Source organism: Lygodium microphyllum, chromosome 9 (genome assembly GCF_053477565.2).
Source record: "Lygodium microphyllum isolate KBCC chromosome 9, Lygodium_microphyllum_v1.1.10, whole genome shotgun sequence".
Taxonomy (NCBI): Eukaryota; Viridiplantae; Streptophyta; class Polypodiopsida; order Schizaeales; family Lygodiaceae; genus Lygodium; species Lygodium microphyllum.
Genome location: NC_141143.1, coordinates 32,845,082 through 32,855,004, shown reverse-complemented (window position 1 = coordinate 32,855,004; position 9,923 = coordinate 32,845,082). Strand labels below are relative to the sequence as shown.

Sequence of the window (9,923 nt, the reverse complement as noted above, 5' to 3'; positions counted from 1 at the left end):
TCATTTTGTATATAAGATGCCAAATGAGGTGCAAGAAAGTACAAAAGGAAAAAAAAACCTAGTTATGTTTGTAACCAATAGCTCCCTAGCCTTTTATTTTGCATTCGGCACATTTATTTCCATGAAAATATATGTAAAAATTGCAGGCATATTGCACTTAAACAACCATTTACATTTTCGTGAAAATTATAGATACAACACATTTATACGTGCATTACTGATGCCAATTATTTTTTGACAAATATATCTAATTTTGGGCATCGATCTTCTAATGCAGACATCAGCATGATGTTAGATGCACTGCAAGTTTTTTTTCGTAGTTCAAAACATGCCTCAACATGATCATCTATGATCTTAATCCTTTGTAGTGAATGCAAATGATCATATAGGTAATAACACAAACAATTATCAAAATAAGGTGAAATAAGGTGTTATTTCTTTACATTACTTTATTATGTAGGCATAAAACTTGTCATTAATGAAAGTGTAGGTACAATAAAAGTAAGGGAGGAGGCATTTTCTTCTATCTCAAGTAAATGAGGGCTAGATGTATCACAAGAAAGTGGGGATGATTCTTCCTCAATTCTAATGTAAGGTATTTTTACTCTCTTCTTCTTTTTACTTCTCTATTTCTTGTTTTTTAAGTTCCTTGAGGAATATGGATGTTTGTTGGTATTTTTGTCTGTTGTTTCATGGTTTTGGTAGTTTAGTTATGTATTCTATTTCTTTTTCTTGTGTAAATTCATAGGCTAACATACATCTACAGTAGCATCTACAACAATGCTTACTAGTCACACATATAGCTGTGTTTAGAGCATAGCAATAGAAATATATTCTTTCTTGATATCACTTTGTATGTAGAGGCTTCAAGTCTGTCATCGGGATTGAAATCTATAGACACAATGATGGTCATAAACTTGAAGTTTGCCATTGATTAAAAATCTATTTCCAAGTAAAAAAGCATTGTGTGCCTTGACAAGAAAGTGGGGGAGGTTCTTCTTCAATATTAAAACTGGGTATTTTTAAATCTCTACTATCTTCTTCTGTCTTTTCCACTTCTTATTTTTTAAACTCCTTGAAGAATATGAATAATATTTATTATTTTTCCTCTACTGTGTTGTTCTATAGCTTTGGTAGTTTAGTTCTATGTTTTATATTCTTTTCTTACATAAGTGCATGGACTAGAACAGATGCTACAAAAATACATAACCTAGTCTAGGCTATGTATGCACATTGGGTAGGCATAGGTATTGGCAAAAAAGGAGGATGCAAAAAGGGCAAAAAAGCCAAAGAAGTTGGTGATTGCAGGTCCAGCCCCTTGGTCTGTAAACCAAAATTTAGCGCATTTAAATGTGCATTTTTAGCAGGTGCATTTTGAAACTACGTTTGTCCTTCGTCGAAAAGAAGTGTGAGACGGATTGGCGGAGGTGTTTGAACATTTGCGCTGCATAAAAAGGTGACAAGTTCCCCTTCAAATTTCAAAAGGTTAACACTGAAATGTCCGGTAATGTTGGGGATTATTGGGTTGCGCATTATTAGTTAATTCCAGTGTTACCATTTACGAATGGATGATGAATCTTGGCGTGGGCGAGAACAGCGCTATTCTGTTTCTCTCCTTCTCTTTCTTCGTATCCTGGCGTTGCGCTTCTGAACAAAAGGAAGAGGCCGCGCAGGTCAGGGAGACTGACGCGCACACACAGGCTCTCTCTCTCTCGCGCGCGAGGCCTCTGTCTGGTGCCCACATCCATATCAGTATGATTATGCATGGCGTCGGCTTCTACTGCGCATCCGGGCCGCATTGCTTCTCCCTCACTCGTCAAACGCACCTCCTTCGCCGCTCAAGACGCTGCTCCTGCCACTGCTTCTAATTCCAACAGTATCATACGCGCAGCCGGATTCTCTGCCAAGCGCGTAAGCCTCTGCTTCAATATATAATCATCAGACCACCCAAGCATGCCAATGCCATCAATAGCTGTAATACTGTCAACCTAATCGTGCCTTCCCTTAGAAGATAATGCGCCTCAAGATTAGTTATATTGCTGTGCGTGCGCAATTCTTGAATATTATGCAGGATTTGACGATGGAAGAGGAAGGTGGTGCGGCCGTGCTGCCCAAGTATCGATGTCGATGGGCGCCCGTGCCAAGTCATATCGACAGCTCTCAGATTTGTCAGCTCTTGTGCCCCCCTCCTGGAATCAGGTCCTTAGATCTACATCTCACTTTATAAATCTAGTCATTTATACAACCACCCAAATCATGAGTGTGATAATAAAATGCATTTTGTATGACAAGATCACCTCAACATGTGGACGTATAACATACATGATGTAAGAATTGATGCATGGGTGATATGCTGGGGGATGTGTATGCATGTGAGTGCACGCACACATGTGCACTCTCTTATGCATGTGTGCTATTGGTCTCTCTAGTTGAGAATCCATTGCTTTTTTCACCATGCTTCTACACTTATTACCATATACACTCCACAGTTCAAAATGAGCCGTGTCACATATTGACTTCTGTATAGTGAAACAAATATAGTTTACCATGACATGAGCTAGTGTAACCAAATAGTGGTGGAACATGTTTTGGTCATGCCTATGTGTACTTCGTGTACCATGTAGCATTTGTATTAAAAGAGAACGTGTATGCTTCCAACTTTAACTATAACAAGTCTACACAATTTTCTTATGTGACCACAATCTATGTTGCTAGCATAGGGGGTATGATACAAGACTATGTTGCAACCCACAACAACCATTAACTATGTAATACATGTGGTGTATTTGACTAAAAATCAAGAAAAAATATAACATATTCTATCTCCAAGTGACCTTGAATCCATGATTGAAGGCCACAAACTAGCAACAAAATTGTGTGTTATGTCTAGTCAATCAGCTTGAATCCTTGATTTAGGCTCACAGACTAACCTTTTTTCAATGGAAGTTATTACAAACATCTCTTGTTTGTGGATGGTGTTTCAAGGGACCATCGAGCAAAACTTGCCCTTCAAAGGAGGAAAAACAAGTAACCATTCAAATGTACAACTTGAATTGTTCTATTCCTTTACACCAATATGTATTCAATGCACCAACATGTAACTAAGTACCTTACATTGGTACTTTGATAACCACATTTGGCACTTTATGTAATCATAATGATGCCAAACTTTTGGGCTAAAACATATTGAAATTGGCTTTATCTTTCTTACAATGAGTAAATTGTAAAGCTATACCTCTTTATTTTAGAAACTTGTAGATGGCTAAATAAATAAATAAAGGGCCTAAGGAAATGGATGCTACATAGGGCATTAGAGATTCAAATTCATGGAAACTTTCCTATATCTAAATGCAGAGAATTGATGATAAGAAAAGGAATAACCCCTCGTGACCACTTCAAGGATAATAGACTTGCGATTGCCCAACGGAGTGCTCTTAACCATGCCATGAGGCAGGTAATTGTATATTTTTTCACAGTGTTTAACATTTTGTCGTTGAAGATTTTGTTTCTTTTCCATACTCTTTTGACAGTGTAAAACTTGTGTAAACTAGGTAACAATCAACATTGTACCTCTGCCAAAAAAGCAATCTAAACCTAAAGAAGAGGTATCAACAAGTTGCATGTATACTCATTGAAAGCTTTGTTTCATATGTACACATTGATTAATTAATATATCCACCAATTTATCATCTATTAATCTCTCAATTAATTGGTTAATCTACTAATAAATTAACCAATTCAACCATTACAAATCACTTTTTATCCTTGAATGAAATTTCTCTTATTGAGGTTCAAGAATATCCTATTGTAGCCAAAACTTTTTGTGACTATTTTAGAGCCAATCTTTAAAGAGAGCAAAGGAAAGCTCCATTGACTTTGTAGCCAAAAATGTTAAAGAGGCTGCCCAAGTAGCGACACGTTGTAAAAAGAAGCCAAATATAGATGATCAAAAGCATAAAGAGAACTTTGGGAAGATTCCTTCCTAGTAAGTGATGTTTTCTTGGTCTTGTCGTTATTATTTAACAAGGGGTAGTACAAGTTATTGCTAATTTTGAGACCTCCTTTTGTGTAGCCTACTTAGAAGGAAAATTGAATTGGCTCAACAAATGGAGCAAAGGTAAAACAATAAACTTGCACACATTACAAATTCAACTCTAATTGAATTGATTCTTCAAAGGGTTTATGTTTTGAACTTTAACTAAGGCCTCTCACATGTTGTGTATCTTGTGCTCTTTTAGGCATCTCTTAATATGGGCTTCAATATTGAGTTTTTAGTCCTACTCTTTAAGTTGTGCAGATTACAAGATGAGAAAGCTCATCAATTACCTCCTGGATATGTTGAGATGAATGAAGATGAAAAAGATGAGATTTTGAGGGCTTTAAGAGAGAGTATCCTTTTTATGCTAATATGATGCATTCATACTATATAGACAATTTGGGTTATAAAATAAGTAACCATGAAGAGATACCTAAATTACCTCTTACTATTTGATGCCATGTTATGATCAAAACTATTTGTGATTATTGCTTTGAAAATATTTCATCTATTTGTTTCCCTAACTCCCACTTCAGATAAAGCCACATTGGAAAAGAAATTAGCTACACTTCCCTTAGTTTGTGATACTCCTAGCCAAATACGAGCAAAGTCAAATATGGACCTTGAACTTCAAGACATAGAGCATGCTATCAAACGATTTTCTAGGCCCCATGTTTATATATCTCTAAATGATTAGAAACTCTACTTATCATCTACCATGTATTGACTTGATGGGTGGTACAATTTTGAACGTGTAATATGAAAGATCCACTAAAAACCTTAAATGATAGTTTGAATAGGTATGATGTTATATGATACGAATGATAAAATATCACATTGCTTTAAAGTATAAGCCCTCTTACGTCGACAATGAGGTTGGAGCTCTTTTGTAAACTAAAGTATGATGATTATTAATGGAAACCTTATGGTTTTTAGTCCCTTTGAGGATGGTATGGTTCTTGAAACATCTTAGCCATATTAACCAACATACAATGCGTTAAAATAATATCATTTTACCAAAATTTCTAAGATTATTTATGTCATTTAAACAAATGAATATATGTTTTTCTCTTCATTACATTAGAAGAATTGTAGTTTAGTTGTGTAATATTAACTTTGGAATATTGAACAAAACAAGTTGAAAGTTGTATTAGAAAATCTCATTCATCTATAAGAAAACTTTACAAGTGCTCAGAGGCAACTAAAATATATCACAAAAGGACAAATATTACATCAATTTTGATAAGTTGTGGAGAGGATTCATATTTTCCACTCTCACATGTTAAAACCAAATTGGATCACTACATAACTGTAAATAAATTAATCAATGAGCTTATGAAGTTCTATTTGGATGCATAAACTTATGAAATTTATTTAAAAAAAAAAAGGAAAATGTGGTATCAATTAGGCTAAACAATATGTTAATATTACTTTGATATCTAATCCTTGCTCTTAGCTAATACCATGTGATTCTAAAGCTCAATCAATGGTGCAAGAAAACTTCATTTTTTATTGATATCTAAGGAGTGTTGGAGTGAGAACTCAAAAACTTTTGTATTTCATAGTCTCCAAAGTTATTGGGAAACTATTAACATAGTAATTAAGAGACTAAAATTCATCCACTCTATCCTACATGCTTTATCTCAAACAAAAAGCCCACCTACCAAGAAGAAATGACCTTTCAATGATAGGTGTCCTGAAATTATTGGATGTGAACTTCACATCACAAAGCTAGTTGTCACGAGTTTGCATGGATAGGTAATACTTATTGACTACCCAATTCATATAGGGAAATAAAGCAATGTTCACCCAGTTCATACAGGATGATAAAGTTCACATTCATTTAAAAAATTGAAAAAATATGTTTTAAAGAATTGAACTACTTGCACCTCTCACCCATGTAAGTGAAAACCATAACAAGAGAGCCAACTTCTTTTGTTGAAACATAGATGATGGGCACACTTTGTGAGGAAGTGCTTATTGATGTTGTTTCCCAAATGTTAATATGATTGATGGTAGGATAGGAAACTGAGTATATAACCACTCTAAGTTTGGGCGTGACTAACTCCTAAAATAGCCTAGCCAAACAACCTCGTATATAAAGAAGAAGTTCTCATATAAGTCGCATTTCCCCAAAGGGTCCAAGGTGTCAATGGTGTTTGAAAAAGTATAAAGCAATGAAATGTTCAAAGACATAAACTTTAAACATGAAAGGATTTATTTATTGATCTAGACATCTAGCCAAAGGACACCTAGAATCATTGACTACCAACTCAACACTTGGTTTTGTTTCAATGTCCATCTTGATGACTAGCCAAATGCAACCACAGTCACTTTTACATTGTAAATATGTGCCTCACTTGACTAATGCAAATGAAACCCTTGCTCTTAGGTTCATTATATCATCTCACGACCACTTCAGCATAAGGATCTTAGTAAAAGACATGAACTTTGAAAGTGTCACAAGGAAGGGATATGTTGAAACATTTGCATAGGAGCTGTCACCTTAGATCCTCTATTTTACATCATTATCTAAGTTTTCATTTAAGTTGGATGCATAAAAAACTATGGATTGTAATTTGAGATGACTCACCACCACAATTAACTAGAGAATGGATAGTGAAGGATGAACAATAACTTTCTTTACTTGGTGTACATCTTAATTTAGGCATTATCCATCAGATTAATATGAAAGAAATAATGAAGCAGATACCTTTGGTACAAAAGATAAATTTAGGAGATATACTTAACATTGAATTTCTATAGTCTGCATCATGAATACAAGGATTCACTTGCAAAATATGTATCAAATTTAAGAAGCTTAATGAACCAACTTGAAGGAATCAAAGTCACAATCCTTGAAAAGGATGCAATACAATACATAAGCCTACTAAAGGAAATATGATTCTTTAAAAGATTCACTCCTTACACATGAATCACTTAACCTTGAAGGGCCAATTCTTTGATTCTTCTAAAACAAAACGAACTTAAAGGTCAAGTCCAATCATCAACAATCAAGGACACTATATTCTTTACAAGAAGGATTCCAAGGAATATTGCCATTGCGAAAGGAAAGTATATATTAGCACAAAATATAGATTGAAACATTTACCCAAATGCAATCTTTGTAAGAAGATTAGACATTAGAAAGATACACGTAGGTTCAAAAAACAATCAAACTTCTAGGGGGAAACCAACTAAGACAAAAAGAATGAGGGGTACCTTTTTTGATAAGAAGAAGAAGACTGAAAGGCTTGAAGATTTGAAGAGAAAGAGCATGACCACCCAGTAGCAATAGCCATAGAATGCACCTCATAGGGGAGACAATTAATGATTCAATGTACCTAATCTAACCACTTGATCACCTTATAGTAGCCAAATAAGACACCAAGGGGGGGTGTTGTTGAAATATTTGCATGTGAGTAGTGCCTTCTTTGTATGCAACACAATATGGATTGTACCTTAGAGTGTGTAGAGATAAGGATGATGAGTTGGATGGATAAGGATTTGAAGTGGTAAGTCAAAGAGGTATCTCTACAATATACTCATATGTCTATTTGAGAGGCAAGCTACATGTAAAGTGTATATCATTATCTTTGTATTAATAAATTGAAAGGAAAGAGCGTAGTGAACTCAATTCCTATGCTTATTTTATTAATGACATCTAGAGTTTGATATTATAGTAGCTTACATCTAGTTAATGTAGATTAAAATTTGACATACTCATAAGTGCTCTATGTAAACATATAACCAATCTAGTCATTAGACTTTCTTGTCACAATTAATGTAGCAAAAGGTATAATATGTCCACATGAGATATTATTGGTACTTAACCATATGTACCAAGGTATGTAGTAGAACATGCTGATATCTACTCTTACACCACTTATAAATTGTGAAACTATTGCTTTGTCCTAGTAATACAATATACTATATTTGTAGGCAGGGATACAATAGCCAAGTAAAGGACACTGTGAGGCTTCTAGAGCATGCAGTAATAAAGCTTAAAAATGAGAAAGATATGGTATAATTGAAATATGAAGATTCTCATCTATATTGGAAGATAAGAAAATTACCCTACAAACATCTATAATAAATATATAAAAAGTTGGTACAAGTATGCTGTTCTTTGGTTTATAAAAAAAAAAAAAGCCTCTTCTATTAACAAGCTAAGAAAATCTTTAATGAAGTTGTACTTACTCAGTGTAAATGAAGACAATATCTCCTAAGACATAGTCATGAGCGACAAAGAAATATGAAAATATAAAGTTAGGAGGCTTCTTTAGGAATAAAAGTGCATATACTTAAGAATGAAAATGACAAGTAGAAACCACTATAAAATAACAAAGTACAAGCCCAGAAATGTAAGAACTTTGATGCATCCATATAGGTATAAATATGATACATTGCAAGGAACAGGATCATAAAAGGACACTTATGATCTATGAGCTATAGAGTCTCTCATAGAAATGTAGTGATTGATGCTAGGTACCCAAGACAATGGTGCAATGGGGGTATACCTACAAGATCTATCACAAAAATGCAATAATGCATGTTGTAGACACTAACATGCTCTATAAATTGCAAAAGTAGTCATAAATATGCATTAATTAATGTCTAGTATAGTTGGACTATAGCTACATGATCTATCACAAAAATGCATCAATGCATGTTGTAGACACTAGCATACTCTATCAATCACAAAAGTGCAATAATTGATGTTAAATATAGTAGGACTATAGATACAAGACCTATCACAAGAATACAAAAATACATATTGTATACCCAGACAAAGACACAATATGGCACAAGGTACCCATAGAAAGGTAAGTGTGACTATGAGCTATGGGCATGTTACAAATATGTAGAGATTCTTGTTGTGCATCCAAATAGAGGTACATTAGAGAACAAGAAATTCATTTTTATACAAACCAAGGGTCACAAATCTCAAGTATAGTAAACTAGCTCAATTGGTTGCTTTGCTAGCATATAAGAAGATGTTCTTGATAGAGAAGATACTAATAATTGTAGAAATATACAATTAGAATGCTTGTTATAGTACAATAATACATACATATGACAAGTAGAAGCCATTCTGAAATAGCAAAGTACATGCTAAGCATTATAAAGACAACCTATGGTATCAAAGAACTAACTCTTTGCAAAATGGTAATAACAAACTCTATGAGCTGTAAGATCTATCATAGAGAAATAGGGTTAGTTAGGTTCTACTCTATAAAAGTCTATAGACTATAGTAGGGCTTAAGAAATATAAAACTCTCATCAATCTTTGAGAGTTTTCCAATCTTATAATAGATATATTGTCTTGCTTTTTTGAGTTAACAATGATAAAGTTTTTATTTTCTTAAAATGATACAAAAACCTCAAATACTTACATTATGGGTTGAATACTCTTTAAATAGTTGTGAATTGGATAAAAATTTGATTTTTTAGACCAAGGTAAAAATTAGGGGACTAATTTTAGCCCAAAGGTTGTTTTTTGAAGGTTTTCTCAACCATCGAGCTAATTTTTTAGGTTTGAAAGCTCAAGAAATAGCCCATATCTGCAAAAAAGTTACATATTTTGGCCCAAAATTTGCCTAAAAATAGCTTAAAAAATAGGGTTTTCTCATAACATTTGCCCACCAATCTACAAACTAAAAATCATGGGGGTCCCTTAAATTTTACATTGTTTTAACCCTTGGTCTTGGCTCTTAGAATGCTAGGATAAGAACTTCTTTTTAGTTGCTCAGTATAATAGAACAAATATGAAGATTTGAACTTACCCATTACCTTGTGTTTTAACTTTTGACAATAACACAATATATTCATTTCTTTTGATATAACCTTAAACCTAACTAAGTTCTCAAAGTTGAAATTTTACTTG

At 33.8% G+C, this 9,923-nt stretch overlaps 1 protein-coding gene across 1 annotated transcript; it reads left to right on the top strand.

Moving 5' to 3' along the window:
* The first annotated feature begins 1,558 nt into the window (after positions 1 to 1,558).
* LOC148030927 (uncharacterized) lies at positions 1,559 to 4,975 on the top strand. Its single transcript, XM_087685644.1, has 8 exons — positions 1,559 to 1,911; positions 2,072 to 2,199; positions 3,355 to 3,454; positions 3,552 to 3,605; positions 3,837 to 3,985; positions 4,073 to 4,117; positions 4,298 to 4,389; positions 4,573 to 4,975. The coding sequence occupies exons 1-8, from the start codon at positions 1,765 to 1,767 to the stop codon at positions 4,731 to 4,733; spliced, it is 876 nt and encodes a 291-aa protein (XP_087541770.1). The 5' UTR covers positions 1,559 to 1,764; the 3' UTR covers positions 4,734 to 4,975.
* Positions 4,976 to 9,923: the final 4,948 nt, after the last annotated feature.